The sequence below is a fragment of the Balearica regulorum genome, chromosome 35 (assembly GCF_011004875.1).
Source record: "Balearica regulorum gibbericeps isolate bBalReg1 chromosome 35, bBalReg1.pri, whole genome shotgun sequence".
Classification (NCBI taxonomy): Eukaryota; Metazoa; Chordata; class Aves; order Gruiformes; family Gruidae; genus Balearica; species Balearica regulorum.
Window position 1 is genome coordinate 138,501 of NC_046218.1, and position 18,456 is coordinate 156,956.

General features: G+C 64.6%; 3 protein-coding genes across 14 annotated transcripts in view; 2 read left to right on the forward strand and 1 right to left on the reverse strand.

Moving 5' to 3' along the window:
• Window positions 1-18,456, forward strand: part of WDR13 (WD repeat domain 13) — a 57,013-nt gene that overhangs the window by 37,229 nt on the left and 1,328 nt on the right. Inside the window, exons 1-6 of one of the 2 annotated variants that reach the window (XM_075738729.1) lie at window positions 16,302-16,429; window positions 16,597-16,664; window positions 17,064-17,307; window positions 17,518-17,612; window positions 17,715-17,842; window positions 17,920-18,227. In XM_075738729.1, the coding sequence (XP_075594844.1) occupies window positions 16,624-16,664; window positions 17,064-17,307; window positions 17,518-17,612; window positions 17,715-17,842; window positions 17,920-18,227 (816 nt within the window). In that variant the 5' untranslated portion in view covers window positions 16,302-16,429; window positions 16,597-16,623. Of the gene's footprint in view, window positions 1-16,301; window positions 16,430-16,596; window positions 16,665-17,063; window positions 17,308-17,517; window positions 17,613-17,714; window positions 17,843-17,919; window positions 18,228-18,456 lie in introns of those variants that run through there. The other variant, XM_075738730.1, reaches the window with a different exon arrangement.
• BCAP31 (B cell receptor associated protein 31) lies at window positions 11,517-13,362 on the forward strand. Of its 2 annotated transcripts, none has more exons than XM_075738767.1 (7): window positions 11,517-11,730; window positions 12,016-12,116; window positions 12,218-12,362; window positions 12,454-12,589; window positions 12,708-12,822; window positions 12,914-13,014; window positions 13,116-13,362. In XM_075738767.1, exons 1-7 carry the CDS (start codon window positions 11,639-11,641, stop codon window positions 13,152-13,154), a joined length of 729 nt encoding a protein of 242 aa, XP_075594882.1. In that variant the 5' UTR covers window positions 11,517-11,638; the 3' UTR covers window positions 13,155-13,362. The 2 variants fall into 2 exon arrangements, with proteins under 2 accessions (XP_075594882.1, XP_075594883.1); XM_075738768.1 differs by having other exon boundaries at window positions 11,524-11,730; window positions 12,711-12,822.
• TAFAZZIN (tafazzin, phospholipid-lysophospholipid transacylase) lies at window positions 13,428-16,209 on the reverse strand. Of its 10 annotated transcripts, none has more exons than XM_075738760.1 (11): window positions 16,044-16,176; window positions 15,651-15,789; window positions 15,435-15,563; window positions 14,979-15,024; window positions 14,813-14,898; window positions 14,634-14,714; window positions 14,355-14,396; window positions 14,181-14,243; window positions 13,978-14,030; window positions 13,809-13,886; window positions 13,428-13,708 (listed from the first exon to the last, which is right to left on the reverse strand). In XM_075738760.1, the coding sequence occupies exons 2-11, from the start codon at window positions 15,757-15,759 to the stop codon at window positions 13,619-13,621; spliced, it is 777 nt and encodes a 258-aa protein (XP_075594875.1). In that variant the 5' UTR covers window positions 15,760-15,789; window positions 16,044-16,176; the 3' UTR covers window positions 13,428-13,618. The 10 variants fall into 10 exon arrangements, with proteins under 10 accessions (XP_075594875.1, XP_075594876.1, XP_075594879.1 ...); XM_075738761.1 differs by having other exon boundaries at window positions 15,913-16,055; XM_075738764.1 differs by lacking the exon at window positions 14,181-14,243 and having other exon boundaries at window positions 16,044-16,209.

The window sequence follows — 18,456 nt, forward strand, 5'->3', positions numbered from 1 at the left end:
TTGCTGGGCTAGGCGAGCCCGCAGCCCCAATGTGAGTGGGGCTGTGCGAGGGCCGCTGTGGGAGGTTTGAGTCCAGGCAGCCATGTTTGGGGCTGGCACCTTTGTCCTGGGAGCAGGGGCTCGACGTTTCCAGTTTGGAGCGTGAACGCCAAATTTTGTTTGAGAGTGACGTGAGGTGCTATGTTGAGGCCTTGCTCGGCTAGGCGAGCCCGCAGCCCCAATGTGAGTGGGGCTGTGCGAGGGCCGCTGTGGGAGGTTTGAGTCCAGGCAGCCATTTTGGGGCTGGCACCTTTGTCCTGGGAGCAGGGGCTCGACGTTTCCAGTTTTGGAGGATTTACGAAAATATTTGCCTAAAGTGCCGTGAGGTGCTATGTTGAGGCCTTGCTCGGCTAGGCGAGCCCGCAGCCCCAATGTGAGTGGGGCTGTGCGAGGGCCGCTGTGGGAGGTTTGAGGCCAGGCACAGTGTTTTGGGGCTGGCACCTTTGTCCTGGGAGCAGGGGCTGGACGTTTCCAGTTTCGGAGGATGGACTTAAATATTTGCCGAAAGTGCCGTGAGGTGCTATGTTGAGGCCTTGCTGGGCTAGGCGAGCCCGCAGCCCCAATGTGAGTGGGGCTGTGCGAGGGCCGCTGTGGGAGGTTTGAGTCCAGGCAGCCATTTTGGGGCTGGCACCTTTGTCCTGGGAGCAGGGGCTGGACGTTTCCAGTTTCGGAGGATGGACGTAAATATTTGCCGAAAGTGCCGTGAGGTGCTATGTTGAGGCCTTGCTGGGCTAGGCGAGCCCGCAGCCCCAATGTGAGTGGGGCTGTGCGAGGGCCGCTGTGGGAGGTTTGAGTCCAGGCAGCCATTTTGGGGCTGGCACCTTTGTCCTGGGAGCAGGGGCTGGACGTTTCCAGTTTGGAGGATGGACAGAAATATTTGCCGAAAGTGCCGTGAGGTGCTATGTTGAGGCCTTGCTGGGCTAGGCGAGCCCGCAGCCCCAATGTGAGTGGGGCTGTGCGAGGGCCGCTGTGGGAGGTTTGAGTCCAGGCAGCCATTTTGGGGCTGGCACCTTTGTCCTGGGAGCAGGGGCTGGACGTTTCCAGTTTGGAGGATGGACGTAAATTTTCATGGCGAGTGCCGTGAGGTGCTATGTTGAGGCCTTGCTGGGCTAGGCGAGCCCGCAGCCCCAATGTGAGAGGGGCTGTGCGAGGGCCGCTGTGGGAGGTTTGAGTCCAGGCAGCCATTTTGGGGCTGGCACCTTTGTCCTGGGAGCAGGGGCTGGACGTTTCCAGTTTCGGAGGATGGACATAAATATTTGCCGAAAGTGCCGTGAGGTGCTATGTTGAGGCCTTGCTGGGCTAGGCGAGCCCGCAGCCCCAATGTGAGTGGGGCTGTGCGAGGGCCGCTGTGGGAGGTTTGAGTCCAGGCAGCCATTTTGGGGCTGGCACCTTTGTCCTGGGAGCAGGGGCTGGACGTTTCCAGTTTCGGAGGATGGACGTAAATATTTGCCGAAAGTGCCGTGAGGTGCTATGTTGAGGCCTTGCTGGGCTAGGCGAGCCCGCAGCCCCAATGTGAGAGGGGCTGTGCGAGGGCCGCTGTGGGAGGTTTGAGGCCAGGCACGTGTTTTGGGGCTGGCACCTTTGTCCTGGGAGCAGGGGCTGGACGTTTCCAGTTTGGAGGATGGACAGAAATATTTGCCGAAAGTGCCGTGAGGTGCTATGTTGAGGCCTTGCTGGGCTAGGCGAGCCCGCAGCCCCAATGTGAGTGGGGCTGTGCGAGGGCCGCTGTGGGAGGTTTGAGTCCAGGCAGCCATTTTGGGGCTGGCACCTTTGTCCTGGGAGCAGGGGCTGGACGTTTCCACTTTCGGAGGATGGACGTAAATATTTGCCGAAAGTGCCGTGAGGTGCTATGTTGAGGCCTTGCTGGGCTAGGCGAGCCCGCAGCCCCAATGTGAGTGGGGCTGTGCGAGGGCCGCTGTGGGAGGTTTGAGTCCAGGCAGCCATTTTGGGGCTGGCACCTTTGTCCTGGGAGCAGGGGCTGGACGTTTCCAGTTTCGGAGGATGGACGTAAATATTTGCCGAAAGTGCCGTGAGGTGCTATGTTGAGGCCTTGCTGGGCTAGGCGAGCCCGCAGCCCCAATGTGAGTGGGGCTGTGCGAGGGCCGCTGTGGGAGGTTTGAGTCCAGGCACGTGTTTTGGGGCTGGCACCTTTGTCCTGGGAGCAGGGGCTGGACGTTTCCAGTTTCGGAGGATGGACAGAAATATTTGCCGAAAGTGCCGTGAGGTGCTATGTTGAGGCCTTGCTGGGCTAGGCGAGCCCGCAGCCCCAATGTGAGTGGGGCTGTGCGAGGGCCGCTGTGGGAGGTTTGAGTCCAGGCACGTGTTTTGGGGCTGGCACCTTTGTCCTGGGAGCAGGGGCTGGACGTTTCCAGTTTCGGAGGATGGACAGAAATATTTGCCGAAAGTGCCGTGAGGTGCTATGTTGAGGCCTTGCTGGGCTAGGCGAGCCCGCAGCCCCAATGTGAGTGGGGCTGTGCGAGGGCCGCTGTGGGAGGTTTGAGGGCAGGCACGCGTTTTGGGGCTGGCACCTTTGTCCTGGGAGCAGGGGCTGGACGTTTCCAGTTTCGGAGGATGGACGAAAATTTTCGCAATCAGTGCCGTGAGGTGCTATGTTGAGGCCTTGCTGGGCTAGGCGAGCCCGCAGCCCCAATGTGAGTGGGGCTGTGCGAGGGCCGCTGTGGGAGGTTTGAGTCCAGGCAGCCATTTTGGGGCTGGCACCTTTGTCCTGGGAGCAGGGGCTGGACGTTTCCAGTTTCGGAGGATGGACGTAAATATTTGCCGAAAGTGCCGTGAGGTGCTATGTTGAGGCCTTGCTGGGCTAGGCGAGCCCGCAGCCCCAATGTGAGTGGGGCTGTGCGAGGGCCGCTGTGGGAGGTTTGAGTCCAGGCAGCCATTTTGGGGCTGGCACCTTTGTCCTGGGAGCAGGGGCTGGACGTTTCCAGTTTCGGAGGATGGACAGAAATATTTGCCGAAAGTGCCGTGAGGTGCTATGTTGAGGCCTTGCTGGGCTAGGCGAGCCCGCAGCCCCAATGTGAGTGGGGCTGTGCGAGGGCCGCTGTGGGAGGTTTGAGTCCAGGCAGCCATTTTGGGGCTGGCACCTTTGTCCTGGGAGCAGGGGCTGGACGTTTCCAGTTTCGGAGGATGGACGAAATATTTGCCGAAAGTGCCGTGAGGTGCTATGTTGAGGCCTTGCTGGGCTAGGCGAGCCCGCAGCCCCAATGTGAGTGGGGCTGTGCGAGGGCCGCTGTGGGAGGTTTGAGTCCAGGCAGCCATTTTGGGGCTGGCACCTTTGTCCTGGGAGCAGGGGCTGGACGTTTCCAGTTTCGGAGGATGGACGTAAATATTTGCCGAAAGTGCCGTGAGGTGCTATGTTGAGGCCTTGCTCGGCTAGGCGAGCCCGCAGCCCCAATGTGAGAGGGGCTGTGCGAGGGCCGCTGTGGGAGGTTTGAGTCCAGGCAGCCATTTTGGGGCTGGCACCTTTGTCCTGGGAGCAGGGGCTGGACGTTTCCAGTTTCGGAGGATGGACGTAAATATTTGCCGAAAGTGCCGTGAGGTGCTATGTTGAGGCCTTGCTGGGCTAGGCGAGCCCGCAGCCCCAATGTGAGTGGGGCTGTGCGAGGGCCGCTGTGGGAGGTTTGAGTCCAGGCAGCCATTTTGGGGCTGGCACCTTTGTCCTGGGAGCAGGGGCTGGACGTTTCCAGTTTGGAGGATGGACTTAAATATTTGCCGAAAGTGCCGTGAGGTGCTATGTTGAGGCCTTGCTGGGCTAGGCGAGCCCGCAGCCCCAATGTGAGTGGGGCTGTGCGAGGGCCGCTGTGGGAGGTTTGAGTCCAGGCAGCCATTTTGGGGCTGGCACCTTTGTCCTGGGAGCAGGGGCTCGACGTTTCCAGTTTTGGAGGATTTACGAAAATTTTTGCCGAGAGTGACGTGAGGCGCTATGTTGAGGCCTTGCTGGGCTAGGCGAGCCCGCAGCCCCAATGTGAGTGGGGCTGTGCGAGGGCCGCTGTGGGAGGTTTGAGTCCAGGCAGCCATTTTGGGGCTGGCACCTTTGTCCTGGGAGCAGGGGCTGGACGTTTCCAGTTTCGGAGGATGGACGTAAATATTTGCCGAAAGTGCCGTGAGGTGCTATGTTGAGGCCTTGCTGGGCTAGGCGAGCCCGCAGCCCCAATGTGAGTGGGGCTGTGCGAGGGCCGCTGTGGGAGGTTTGAGGCCAGGCACATGTTTTGGGGCTGGCACCTTTGTCCTGGGAGCAGGGGCTGGACGTTTCCAGTTTCGGAGGATGGACGTAAATATTTGCCGAAAGTGCCGTGAGGTGCTATGTTGAGGCCTTGCTGGGCTAGGCGAGCCCGCAGCCCCAATGTGAGTGGGGCTGTGCGAGGGCCGCTGTGGGAGGTTTGAGTCCAGGCAGCCATTTTGGGGCTGGCACCTTTGTCCTGGGAGCAGGGGCTGGACGTTTCCAGTTTCGGAGGATGGACGTAAATATTTGCCGAAAGTGCCGTGAGGTGCTATGTTGAGGCCTTGCTGGGCTAGGCGAGCCCGCAGCCCCAATGTGAGTGGGGCTGTGCGAGGGCCGCTGTGGGAGGTTTGAGTCCAGGCACATGTTTTGGGGCTGGCACCTTTGTCCTGGGAGCAGGGGCTGGACGTTTCCAGTTTGGAGGATGGACAGAAATATTTGCCGAAAGTGCCGTGAGGTGCTATGTTGAGGCCTTGCTGGGCTAGGCGAGCCCGCAGCCCCAATGTGAGTGGGGCTGTGCGAGGGCCGCTGTGGGAGGTTTGAGTCCAGGCAGCCATTTTGGGGCTGGCACCTTTGTCCTGGGAGCAGGGGCTGGACGTTTCCAGTTTGGAGCGTGAACGCCAAATTTTGTTTGAGAGTGCCGTGAGGTGCTATGTTGAGGCCTTGCTGGGCTAGGCGAGCCCGCAGCCCCAATGTGAGTGTGGCTGTGCGAGGGCCGCTGTGGGAGGTTTGAGTCCAGGCAGCCAAGTTTGGGGCTGGCACCTTTGTCCTGGGAGCAGGGGCTGGACGTTTCCAGTTTCGGAGGATGGACAGAAATATTTGCCGAAAGTGCCGTGAGGTGCTATGTTGAGGCCTTGCTGGGCTAGGCGAGCCCGCAGCCCCAATGTGAGTGGGGCTGTGCGAGGGCCGCTGTGGGAGGTTTGAGTCCAGGCAGCCATTTTGGGGCTGGCACCTTTGTCCTGGGAGCAGGGGCTGGACGTTTCCACTTTCGGAGGATGGACGTAAATATTTGCCGAAAGTGCCGTGAGGTGCTATGTTGAGGCCTTGCTGGGCTAGGCGAGCCCGCAGCCCCAATGTGAGTGGGGCTGTGCGAGGGCCGCTGTGGGAGGTTTGAGGCCAGGCACAGGGTTTGGGGCTGGCACCTTTGTCCTGGGAGCAGGGGCTGGACGTTTCCAGTTTGGAGGATGGACAGAAATATTTGCCGAAAGTGCCGTGAGGTGCTATGTTGAGGCCTTGCTGGGCTAGGCGAGCCCGCAGCCCCAATGTGAGTGGGGCTGTGCGAGGGCCGCTGTGGGAGGTTTGAGTCCAGGCAGCCATTTTGGGGCTGGCACCTTTGTCCTGGGAGCAGGGGCTGGACGTTTCCAGTTTCGGAGGATGGACGTAAATATTTGCCGAAAGTGCCGTGAGGTGCTATGTTGAGGCCTTGCTGGGCTAGGCGAGCCCGCAGCCCCAATGTGAGTGGGGCTGTGCGAGGGCCGCTGTGGGAGGTTTGAGTCCAGGCAGCCATTTTGGGGCTGGCACCTTTGTCCTGGGAGCAGGGGCTGGACGTTTCCAGTTTCGGAGGATGGACTTAAATATTTGCCGAAAGTGCCGTGAGGTGCTATGTTGAGGCCTTGCTGGGCTAGGCGAGCCCGCAGCCCCAATGTGAGTGGGGCTGTGCGAGGGCCGCTGTGGGAGGTTTGAGTCCAGGCAGCCATGTTTGGGGCTGGCACCTTTGTCCTGGGAGCAGGGGCTGGACGTTTCCAGTTTCGGAGGATGGACAGAAATATTTGCCGAAAGTGCCGTGAGGTGCTATGTTGAGGCCTTGCTGGGCTAGGCGAGCCCGCAGCCCCAATGTGAGTGGGGCTGTGCGAGGGCCGCTGTGGGAGGTTTGAGGCCAGGCACGTGTTTTGGGGCTGGCACCTTTGTCCTGGGAGCAGGGGCTGGACGTTTCCAGTTTCGGAGGATGGACAGAAATATTTGCCGAAAGTGCCGTGAGGTGCTATGTTGAGGCCTTGCTGGGCTAGGCGAGCCCGCAGCCCCAATGTGAGTGGGGCTGTGCGAGGGCCGCTGTGGGAGGTTTGAGTCCAGGCAGCCATTTTGGGGCTGGCACCTTTGTCCTGGGAGCAGGGGCTGGACGTTTCCAGTTTGGAGGATTGACGAAAATTGTGGTGGCGAGTGCCGTGAGGTGCTATGTTGAGGCCTTGCTGGGCTAGGCGAGCCCGCAGCCCCAATGTGAGTGGGGCTGTGCGAGGGCCGCTGTGGGAGGTTTGAGTCCAGGCACATGTTTTGGGGCTGGCACCTTTGTCCTGGGAGCAGGGGCTGGACGTTTCCAGTTTCGGAGGATGGACGTAAATATTTGCCGAAAGTGCCGTGAGGTGCTATGTTGAGGCCTTGCTGGGCTAGGCGAGCCCGCAGCCCCAATGTGAGTGGGGCTGTGCGAGGGCCGCTGTGGGAGGTTTGAGGCCAGGCAGCCATTTTGGGGCTGGCACCTTTGTCCTGGGAGCAGGGGCTGGACGTTTCCACTTTCGGAGGATGGACGAAATATTTGCCGAAAGTGCCGTGAGGTGCTATGTTGAGGCCTTGCTGGGCTAGGCGAGCCCGCAGCCCCAATGTGAGTGGGGCTGTGCGAGGGCCGCTGTGGGAGGTTTGAGTCCAGGCAGCCATTTTGGGGCTGGCACCTTTGTCCTGGGAGCAGGGGCTGGACGTTTCCAGTTTCGGAGGATGGACGTAAATATTTGCCGAAAGTGCCGTGAGGTGCTATGTTGAGGCCTTGCTGGGCTAGGCGAGCCCGCAGCCCCAATGTGAGTGGGGCTGTGCGAGGGCCGCTGTGGGAGGTTTGAGTCCAGGCAGCCATTTTGGGGCTGGCACCTTTGTCCTGGGAGCAGGGGCTGGACGTTTCCAGTTTCGGAGGATGGACTTAAATATTTGCCGAAAGTGCCGTGAGGTGCTATGTTGAGGCCTTGCTGGGCTAGGCGAGCCCGCAGCCCCAATGTGAGTGGGGCTGTGCGAGGGCCGCTGTGGGAGGTTTGAGTCCAGGCAGCCATTTTTGGGGCTGGCACCTTTGTCCTGGGAGCAGGGGCTGGACGTTTCCAGTTTGGAGGATGGACAGAAATATTTGCCGAAAGTGCCGTGAGGTGCTATGTTGAGGCCTTGCTGGGCTAGGCGAGCCCGCAGCCCCAATGTGAGTGGGGCTGTGCGAGGGCCGCTGTGGGAGGTTTGAGTCCAGGCAGCCATTTTGGGGCTGGCACCTTTGTCCTGGGAGCAGGGGCTGGACGTTTCCAGTTTCGGAGGAATTCTGTAAATTGTGGTGGCGAGTGCCGTGAGGTGCTATGTTGAGGCCTTGCTGGGCTAGGCGAGCCCGCAGCCCCAATGTGAGTGGGGCTGTGCGAGGGCCGCTGTGGGAGGTTTGAGTCCAGGCAGCCATTTTGGGGCTGGCACCTTTGTCCTGGGAGCAGGGGCTGGACGTTTCCAGTTTCGGAGGATGGACGTAAATATTTGCCGAAAGTGCCGTGAGGTGCTATGTTGAGGCCTTGCTGGGCTAGGCGAGCCCGCAGCCCCAATGTGAGTGGGGCTGTGCGAGGGCCGCTGTGGGAGGTTTTAGGGCAGGCACGCATTTTGGGGCTGGCACCTTTGTCCTGGGAGCAGGGGCTCGACGTTTCCAGTTTGGAGGATGGACGAAATATTGTTTGAGAGTGCCGTGAGGTGCTATGTTGAGGCCTTGCTGGGCTAGGCGAGCCCGCAGCCCCAATGTGAGTGGGGCTGTGCGAGGGCCGCTGTGGGAGGTTTGAGTCCAGGCAGCCATTTTGGGGCTGGCACCTTTGTCCTGGGAGCAGGGGCTGGACGTTTCCAGTTTCGGAGGATGGACGAAAAATTTGCCGAAAGTGCCGTGAGGTGCTATGTTGAGGCCTTGCTGGGCTAGGCGAGCCCGCAGCCCCAATGTGAGTGGGGCTGTGCGAGGGCCGCTGTGGGAGGTTTGAGTCCAGGCAGCCATTTTGGGGCTGGCACCTTTGTCCTGGGAGCAGGGGCTGGACGTTTCCAGTTTCGGAGGATGGACGTAAATATTTGCCGAAAGTGCCGTGAGGTGCTATGTTGAGGCCTTGCTCGGCTAGGCGAGCCCGCAGCCCCAATGTGAGTGGGGCTGTGCGAGGGCCGCTGTGGGAGGCTATAGGCCAGGCACGCGTTTTGGGGCTGGCACCTTTGTCCTGGGAGCAGGGGCTCGACGTTTCCAGTTTGGAGCGTGAACGGTGAATTTTGCCGAGAGTGCCGTGAGGTGCTATGTCGAGGCGTTGCTCGGCTAGGCGAGCCCGCAGCCCCAATGTGAGTGGGGCTGTGCGAGGGCCGCTGTGGGAGGTTTGAGTCCAGGCAGCCATTTTGGGGCTGGCACCTTTGTCCTGGGAGCAGGGGCTGGACGTTTCCAGTTTCGGAGGATGGACGTAAATATTTGCCGAAAGTGCCGTGAGGTGCTATGTTGAGGCCTTGCTGGGCTAGGCGAGCCCGCAGCCCCAATGTGAGTGGGGCTGTGCGAGGGCCGCTGTGGGAGGTTTGAGGGCAGGCAGGCACGCGTTTTGGGGCTGGCACCTTTGTCCTGGGAGCAGGGGCTCGACGTTTCCAGTTTGGAGCTTGAACGCTGAATTTTGCCGTCAGTGATGTGAGGTGCTATGTTGAGGCCTTGCTGGGCTAGGCGAGCCCGCAGCCCCAATGTGAGTGTGTATATTAAAGTAGCATTGGGAAAAGTTTCTTTGTGAAAAGGTCTTCTCCATTGTTGGTTTTTTTGTTCTGCTTTAGGAGCAAATCTTTCCAGCTGTGTGCTGGGGCTGGGCAGCCCAGGTGGGTGTGATGAGGCTGGGGGCTGGACTTAGTTCTTAAAAGTGCTGCAGGTGCTGAATGGTCAGAGCTGTTCTTTGTGTACCCACTAGGGTTTCCCAGGGTGTTCTTCCAAGGAGTATTTCCCTGAGGCTTTCTGCTGAGTTGACTCGCTCACATCTGAGACCTTCCCTGTCTGGATAGAACTGTTGGAGGGACAGAGACAGGTAGGAAACTGTTATATGTTAAGGGGAGCCCACAGCCCCAATGTGAGTGGGGCTGTGCAAGGGCCGCTGAGGGAGGTTTGAGGCCAGGCACGTGTTTTGGGGCTGGCACCTTTGTCCTGGGAGCAGGGGCTGGACGTTTCCAGTTTGGAGGATGGACGTAAATTTTTGCGGAGAGAGACTGAACTTACAGAGGAAATTAATCTAATATATTACTAAGCAAAACAGAGTAGAGGAATGAGAAATACACCTAAATCTTAAAACACCTGCCCCCACCCCCCCATCTTCCCAGGCTCAACTTCACTCCCAGCCTCAACCTCCGCCCCCCTCAGCAGCACAGGGGGACAGGGAATGCGGGTTACAGTCAGTTCATCACACGTTTCTGCCACTTCTTCCTCCTCAGGGGGAGAACTCCTCTCATCCTTCCCCTGCTCCAGTGTGGGGTCCCTCTCACGGGCTACAGTCCTTCACCAACTGCTCCAGCGTGGGTCCCCCACGGGGTCACAAGTCCTGTCAGCAAACCTGCTCTGGCGTGGGCTCCTCTCTCCACGGGTCCACAGGTCCTGCCAGGAGCTTGCTCCAGGACGGGCTTCCCACGGGGCCACAGCCTCCTTCGGGTGCCTCCACCTGCTCTGGTGTGGGATCCTCCAGGGGCTGCAGGTGGAATTGCTACACCCCCTCATCCTCCCTCCATGGGCTGCAGGGGGACAGCCTGCCTCACCATGGTCTTCACCACGGGCTGCAGGGGGATCTCTGCTCCGGTGCCTGGAGCACCTCCTGCCCCTCCTTCTGCACTGACTGGGGTGTCTGCAGAGTTTCTCACATCTTCTCACTCCTCTCTCTGGCTGCAAAAGCTCTCTCTGACTGTTTTTCTCTTTCTTCAATATGTTCTCACAGAGGTGCTGATTGCCTTGGCCAGCGGCGGGTCCATCTTGGAGCTGGCTGGCATTGGCTCTGTCAGACACCGGGGAAGCTTCTGGCAGCTTCTCACAGAAGCCACCCCTGTAGCCCCCCCGCTACCAAAACCTTGCCACGCAAACCCAACACAACCACACACACAGACCATCCTGGAGCCGTGCCACCCCTTCCCAACTTGCCTCTTTTACGCTGAGCATAACATCATAACGGTGTGGAATACCCGCTTTGGGTAGTTTGGGTCACCTGTCCTGGCTGTGTCCTGTCCTGGCTTTCAGTGAAAATTAACTCTTATCCTAGCCGAAACCAGCCGTTATCTGCCCCTTATTGTATACCATCTATGTCACGCCCAGTCCCTACACTTCCACTTAATCACCGGCGCTTTCCCTGTTGTTATACCTATACATGTATATGTACATACACCCATAGACACAGATGTCATTCCCGTAGCCTACAGGCCATCACTCTACAATGTCTGTTGAGTTCCATCTCTCACAACCGTCTCTGCGGGTGGGAGCGATGGCACGCGCCGGTGGGTGGTCGCGGCTTGCGTAGCCGGCACAGTCCGTGCGTTGAAGGTGTCGCTGGTTTACCGAAGCCGGTTCTGCTTCCATCGTCGCGGTGCTTCGCTCGGTTTCCTCAAACCTTCTTCATGCCCGACCCTAGGTCTCCGGCAGCGCAGTCTCAGGCGTCGGATTGTAAAAATGACAACTCTTTTACCACAACTTTGTGTGTCTCAGCGTCAGGAACAGGAGCCCAGCAGCCCTCCGCTGCCCCTCCGCTGCCCCTCCGCCCCTGTCCCAATGCCTTGGGCCCATTGACACAGGCCAACATGGTGGACAGGCTGCCTGGCCTGAGGACTACAGCTCCCGGCGTGCCCCGCGGCACGCAGGACTACAGCTCCCGGCGTGCCTCGCGGCACGTAGAACTATAGTTCCCGGTGTGCCCCGCGCGACCCCGCAGCACCCCGGAGGACTACGATTCCCGGCATGCCCCGGCCCAGCGGGACTCCAGCTCTCCCCACAGGGTCTGGTGTCGTCCTCTCCCCCGGGTCCCCTCAGCCCCCACCCCCCCCTCCGCCCGAGCTCACTATCTGGCACCCTTCTCCTCCGGGGCCGCTGCGGCCATGACAGACCCAGCGGTAGCGGCGCCCCCTCTCCGAGCGGGAGGGAAGATGGCGGCCGCGACCGGAAGCGGCCATGCCTCCTTCTTCCGCCTCTCTAGGCGCCGGGATGGAGAGAGTAGGCGTGCCGGCACATTCCGGCGTCTTTGATTGGGTGTTGCCACCCAGGCGTGGGCGGGACTTCCCTTTCCGGGCTTCCGGTTTGAGGCGGGGGCGGTGTTGGCGGTGAGAGGGGCGAGGCCGCGGCAGGGGCGGTCCGGGGGGGTCCCGGGGTCCCCATCGCCGCTCTCTGTGCCCCCCCCCCCCCCACAGGCCACCATGAGCCTGCAGTGGACGGCGGTCGCCACTTTCCTTTACGCCGAGGTCTTCCTCGTCCTCCTGCTCTGCGTCCCCTTCGTCTCGGCTGCCAGGTTGGGGGGGGGGGGCTGGGGGGGGAGAGGGGGCCTGGGGGGGGGGCGGGAGGGTCCTGAAGGGGTGTCCGGGGGTGGGGGGCTGAGGGGGGGTCCCGGGGGGCTGAGGGTCGTGAAGGGGTGTCCTGAGGGGGGGGGGTGTCCTGGGGGGAGGGAGAGGGGGTCTGGGGCTGAGGAGGGGTCCCCGGGGGTGGGGGGAGGCCTGGGGGGGGGTGTCCTGGGGGTGGGGGTCTGGGGGTGGGGGGGTCGGTTCCCACCTCCCGTCCGTGTTCTCCATTCCCCCAGATGGCAGAAGATCTTCAAGTCGCGGCTGGTGGGCCTGGCCGTGGCCTATGGCAACACCGTCTTCGTCGTCCTCATCGTCATCCTCGTGCTCCTGCTCTTTGGTGGGTGCTGGCACCACCCCTGGAGGGGGGTCTCGGGGTGGGGAAGCCGGGCTGCCTGTTCCCCCCTCTCCCCCCGCCCCACTGATGCTTCCTTCCCCCAGACGCGGCGCGGGAGACCCGCAAATATGACGTGACGGAGCGGGTGGCCCTGCAGAGCAGCCCCGGCGCCCTCGAGCATTTCCACATGAAGCTGTTCCGGGCCCAGCGCAACCTCTACCTGGCCGGCTTTGCCCTCCTGCTCTCCTTGTGAGTGGTTTGGGGTGGGTTTTTGGGGGGGGGGGGTGTGGATACCTAAAGAGGTGGGGTCACGGGGCCCGGCTCACCCTTCTTCCTGCAGCCTCCTGCGCCGCCTGGTCACCCTCATCTCGCAGCAGGCCGTGCTAGGTGCCTCCAGCGAGGCTTTCCGCAAACAGGCGGAAGGCGCCAGCCAGGCCGCCCGTCGCTACATGGAGGACAACGACGCCTTGCGGAAGGTATCGGGGGGAAGGGGAAAAAGGGGGGGGGGGTGGGAAGATGGGGGCACACCCCCCCCCGCCCCCCCAGGTGCCTCAGGCTCTGACATGCCCCCACCCCCGGCGCGCGTGTCCCCAGCAGCTGCAGGAGACGGGGGGTGATGGGGACAGCGCATCCCCCTCGCGGGACGAGAACAAGACCCTCAAGGCCAAGGTGGAGAAGCTGAAAGAGGAGCTGGCGGCCAGCAAGCGCAGTACGGGGGGCAGGGATGGGGGGGGGTGGGGGGGGGTTTTGGGGTGACCCTGACAACACGCAAACCCCCCCCCCCCCGCCTCCCCTCGCAGCTCTGGAGAAGGCGGAGAACGAGGTGCAGGCCATGCGGCGCCAGGCCGAGGGGCTGACGCGGGAGTACGACCGGCTGCTGGACCAGCACGCCCGCCTGCAGGTACGGGGAGGGGGGGTGTGATTGGGGTCCTGTACCCCCTGCACCCCTCCCTGCACCTCCTAACGTACCTGCATGCGCCTTCGCTCCCACCCCCCCCCCAGGCAGCCCACGACGGCCCCCGGGACAAGAAGGAGGAGTGACGGAGGAGGCCACAGCCCTGCCCCCCCCTCCACATTTGGGGACCCCCTGCTCTGTGGCAGCACTCCGGGGGGGGTTGGGGAGGGGTCCAAGTCCCATTTTTGCAGGGGGCTGGGGGAGAAGTCTGAGCCCCTGCTTTGCCCCTTCCAGGGCGATGCCCCCCCCACCCCTGCCAGCTTCCGCTTCAATAAACGCGTGGGATCAGGCCGGGCTTGTCTCTGTCCCCCTGCGGACCCCCACCGGGTGCCCCCCCCCCCAAACTTCCAGAGACCACCGAGGCTCCACCACCTTTTATTGGCACCATGTGCGGGAGCTGGGAGCACGGAGGGGGGGGCGGCGGGTCCGTCCGTCCGTCTGTCCTTCTGCCGGCACCCTAACGGGGCCGTGGGGCCGGGCGCGCCGTGGGGCAGGACCCTCCCGTGGGGCAGGGCAGCGCGGTTGTCGATCCGTGGGGGTGCCCCACGTGTTACGGGGTGGGGTGCAGGGTCCGGGCGTGACCTCGCAGCACTTCAAACTCCCTCTGCACGAAATCCGTCAGCGCCTTCCGCATTTCCACCTGGGGGGGGGGGGGGGGGGCGTGCAGAGCCGTGGGGCCGGGGCCAGGGAAGGCGGGCCCCACAGAGCCGTGGGGCAGAGCCCCACACACACAAACTCACCGTTGACGTGCCCTCGGCCCGCAGCCGCTCCAGGAGAGGCCGGACGCTGAACGGTCGCCCCACGACCACAGTGATGCGCTGCGGGACAGCGTCAGTACCCCACAGCCCGCCCCACAGCCCGCCCCACAGCCAGGGCGTCCGTGTGCACCCCCCCCCCGGCTCCACTCACCTGCCCCACGCGGGGCACGTACGGGGGGGCGTTGGGCAGGACGTCGTTCATGCCTGGCAGGGGGGGGGGTCAGCGGGTGCCTGCACAGCCTAACAGTGGGAAAGGCCCCCCCCCCGCGGGACCCCCTCCCGCCACCCCGCATCCCCCATCCCGCTCTCCCCGCTCCCCCCAAACCTCCTGCTGCCCCCCCCAGCCCCGCTCACCCCCGTGCCAGAGCGGCAGGATGACGGGGTCGAGGCGGCACTCGGCCAGGAGACGCCCAATGCCTGCGGAGGAGGGGAGAACAAGGCGGCTGTTTTGGGGGGGGGGGTGGCCCTTGAGGGGGGGCAGTGAAGGGTGGGGACGGGTGGGAGATGGGGGGCAGTTGGGGGGCTCACCCCACTTGAAGCGCACGAAGTCCTGCCCCATGTTCACTTTGCCTGCGGGGACACAGGGATGGGGGGGGGTGGCAGCACAGGAGACACACACCCCCCCCCCCAAGGGTCTGTGCGTCCCGTCCCCCCCCCCGATCTGGAAGAGAAAGCAGAGCGCTCCCCAAGCCTCCCAGTCCCTCCCAGTGCCACCAGTTCCTCCCAGTGCCCACGTTAAACACACCTCCCCCAGCCCCAGTCCCTGCAGAGCCCCCCCGGCCCCCCATGCCCCAGTTCTCCCAGTACCCTCGGGGAAGACGTGCACCCAGTCCCCCTGGTTGAGCTTCTCCAGGATGAAGTCCATCCCTCGCTGGTACACGCCGTCCCCTGGGGACACCAGCGCACTGGGATCCTTCCAGTACGGACTGGGAGCAGCCCCAGTACAAACTGGGATGTCCCCAGTAAGGGATGGGGATCCCGCTCACCCCGGCAGACGGGGACGCAGCGGCCCAGGCTGAAGAAACGCGAGTGCAGCTCCCGGGTGAAGCAAATGTCGGCGGCCGTGGGGGTCCTGGGGGGTTGGTGGGAGGGGGGGGGTGAGCAGGGAGGGGGCTCCCCAGGACCCCCCCGAACCCCCCCGCCCCCCCTCACCACCGCATCTTGTGCAGGCTCCAGACGTGCCGCAGCTTCAGGGAACCTGGGCGAGGGAAGCAGCGGGGGTTGCAGGAGCACCCCCAGACTGGCCGGGGACCCACAGGGACACCCCACCCCCCCCCCCAGCACCCTTGAGACCCCCGGGACCCCCCTGCAGCACCCTTGGGACCCCCAGGACCACCCCACCCACCCCCCCCCAGTACCCTGGGGACCCTCCCGCAGCCTTGGGACCCCCCAGCACCCCACCCCCAGCACCCTTGGGACTCCCCCCCAAGAATCGTTGGGACCCCTGGGGACCCTCCTGCACCCAGCTTCCCCCCAGCACCCTTGGGACCCACTAGGAACACCGCCAGCACACACACACACCCTGCCCCCCCCCCCCCCAGCACCCTTGGGACCCCTAGGGACCCTCCCGCACCCTTGGGACCCCCCCCCCCGAGCACCCAGCCATACCCCAGAGGTGGGGGTCATCCATGCAGGACTGGTGGTTGGAGAGGGTGAGGAGGGGGGTGCGGGGCCCCCGGCGCTCCACCAGTTCGTGCAGCACCTCGGCGTTGTGCACCCGCAGCCGGTTCAGGTACCCTGGGGAGGGCAGGGGAGACACGGGGCTGGAGCCAGGGAGAGCCGCCCCGTGTCCCGTCCCGTCCCCCGCCCCCGGCGGGCACTCACTGGTCCAGACGCAGCTGTAGGTGCCCACCAGGCCGGTGACCAGGCGGCTGGCCAGGGCCCAGGGCAGCGGCGGCCCCGCGGGGAAAGGCCACCTCACCTCCAGCGGCATGCTGCCATCGCGGAGAGCCCGGGACGGCGCCTGGGGAACGGGGTGGAGACGTTGGGGGGGGGGGGGGGTGTCCCTGAGGGCCGGGGCGGCCCCGGAGCTGCCCCCCCACCCCCGGCCCCGCCGCTGCCCCGGAGCCCCCCGGCACTCACACACCCCCCCACAGCCGCCTTCTGCCGTAAAGAGCGCCGACCGCCCCGCCGAGCGTCGCAAAGGTCGCGCAGCAGCAGCGTCCCTCTGCCGTCAAGCGAGACGTCCCCAGCTCGCCCGCTCACTCTAGCACTAACCGAAGGAGGGCTGCCGTCAAGCGCAGCGTCAGGTCGTAAACGCGGCGGGCGGGCGGGAGGACCCAGGGCAGGCGAGCGGCGCCGGGCAGAACGGCCGAGAACTAGGGAGGGCTAGGAAGACGGGCGCACCATAGAGGAGCGGCCCCGCCCCGCCTCCTTTGCGGACTCTGCCAATCCCCTCGCGGGCCCCGCCCACCGCCGCCGCGCGCCGTCACCAGGGCGACGCCCGGCGCCATTTTGGCGTGAGGCGGTGGCCGCCATTTCGGAGGGGCGGGGAGTGCGCCCGGCCCCCCCCCACCCCCCCTCCGGCCGCCCCGCCCCGGCCCTGCCCGGCCCTGAGGGGGACCCGGCGGCCGCGGGACACGGAGACGGAGCGGGACGGGCAGGTACCGCCGCCCGGGTCTCTGCAGGGACACCACCAGCATCACACACACACACACACACACACACACACACACACACACACCCCCGCCCCCCGCCGGGCCCGCCCCCGCCCCGCCCTGCCCGGCTGACAGCGGCCCCCGGGCCCAGGCTCACCCCGCTCTCCCCGCAGGACCCCCCCGGGGCGGCCGCCGCCGCCATGGCCGCCGTCTGGCAGCAGGTGCTCGCCGTGGATGCCAGGTGAGGCCGGGGGCCCCGGGGGGGGGGGGGGGTCCCGACGCCTGAGCCCTTTGCGGGAGGGGGCACCCGGGCGGGGGGGGGGGGTGATGCCCTGATGCCTGGTCCCATGGGGAGGGGGACACACACACGGCTCAACCCGGGCACCCGGGTCCGTGTCAGGGAGCACACCCTGATCCGTGGGTGCCTTTTGGGGGGGGTGGGGGGAATCCCGATACCTGGGTGCCTGTCAGGGAGGATACTCTGATACCTGGGCCCCTGACACACACGTACATCTACCCAACCCCCCCCCCCCCCCCCACACACACACACACAGTGCCCCCCCCCCCCCCCCCCCCCCAGCATGCGATGCCAGCTGCCACAGGCATGAGAGCCCACCCGCCCCCACTGCCGTGTCCCCAGGTACGCGGCCTACCGCACACCCCGCTGGCCCCAGTTCCGGACACAGTATGTGCGGCGCCGCAGCCAGCTGCTGCGGGAGCAAGCGCAGGGAGGGGCACTGGAGGGGGCCACCCGGCGCTGGTACCTGCGAGTGCGCACCCGTCTGCTGGCCCAGCGTTACGGGGCCCTCTCTGAGCAGAGCAGCTGCCGTGCCCACAGCAGCAGCGCTCTCCGTGCCAGCCGCACCACCCTCGACCGCATGGAGGTATGGCCATGGGAGGGTCATGGCACCCCTCCTGTGCATGCTGTGGGGGTCTCAGCACCCATTCACAGGGCTGCAGTGCATGTTTGGGGGGGGTGGGGGGGCAGAATGCATGGGGGGTCCCAGCACCTGGTTTGGGGATTGTGGGGTCCCAGCACCCCTCTGGGATCCCCACCGGGTGCGGGGGCCCCCACAGCCATGTCCTTCCCCCAGGACTTCGAGGAGGACCCGCGGGTGGCCCGGGGACACCGGCGCTCCCTGAGCCGCGGCTCCCACCCTGGGGTGCCCCGTGGGGCCCCCGATGAGCGGTGAGCACACCTGGGTCCCCGGGGTCAGTGGGTGCTGGGGGGGGGGGGGGGGCGGTGTGGCGGTTAGGGTGCTGACACCCAAACACCTGGGTCTGTCCACAGCCCCCCTGGGGTGGTGCCGACGCCATTGGCAGAGGCGAGCCGCGCCATGGCCGGTGACACGACGCTGAGTGAGAACTACGCCTTCGCCGGCGTCTACCACGTCTTCGACCAGCACACCGACAGCGCGGGTAACTGGGGAGGGGGCGCAGGGGGCCGGGTTCCCCTCGTGGTAGCCGGCACTGACGGGCACCTGTGGGCCGGGCAGTGCCAAAGGTACAGTTCGCGCACGATGATCGGCACCTGCTGGCCTGCTGCTCGCTGGACGGCACCATCTCGGTGTGCCGGCTGGCGCCGGGGCCCCCGGCGGTGCTGCAGGTGCTGCGGGGCCACGGGGGCGGCGTGGCCGACTTCGCCTGGTCCCTCTCCAACGACGTCCTGGTGTCGGCCTCCCTGGACGGCACACTGCGGCTCTGGGCCCCTGCTGATGGGCGCTGCATCCGCCGCGTGCCCGACCCCGACGGCGCTGCCCTGCTCTGCTGCGCCTTCCAGCCGCTCAACAACAACCTCACCGTGGTCAGTGGCGCCCCGGGACACACCCCTCCCCTGCACGTCCCCCCCCACGTCCCCCCAGGGCATCCTGGTGCCCCCCCGCCTTGTCCTGGCCACCTCACTGTGTTCAATGACGCCCCATACGTACCCCTATGGCCCCCCCAGACCCCTCTGTGACCCCCTGTGGCTCCCCAGGACCCCCCCCCCCTCACAACCCCCAGGAGCCCGCTACAGCCTCCTGGGGCCCCCCCCC

Coding starts and splice junctions, on each gene's coding strand:
- BCAP31 (XM_075738767.1), top strand. CDS start 11,639: ATGAGCCTGCAGTGGACGGCGGTCGCCACTTTCCTTTACGCCGAGGTC. Junction 12,590..12,707: donor ACAACGACGCCTTGCGGAAG/GTATCGGGGGGA, acceptor GCGTGTCCCCAG/CAGCTGCAGGAGACGGGGGG. Junction 13,015..13,115: donor ACCAGCACGCCCGCCTGCAG/GTACGGGGAGGG, acceptor CCCCCCCCCCAG/GCAGCCCACGACGGCCCCCG.
- TAFAZZIN (XM_075738755.1), bottom strand. CDS start 15,759: ATGCCGCTGGAGGTGAGGTGGCCTTTCCCCGCGGGGCCGCCGCTGCCC. Junction 15,025..15,434: donor GGATGACCCCCACCTCTGGG/GTATGGCTGGGT, acceptor TCCCTCGCCCAG/GTTCCCTGAAGCTGCGGCAC. Junction 14,397..14,633: donor GGTGCACGTCTTCCCCGAGG/GTACTGGGAGAA, acceptor GTGTCCCCGCAG/GCAAAGTGAACATGGGGCAG.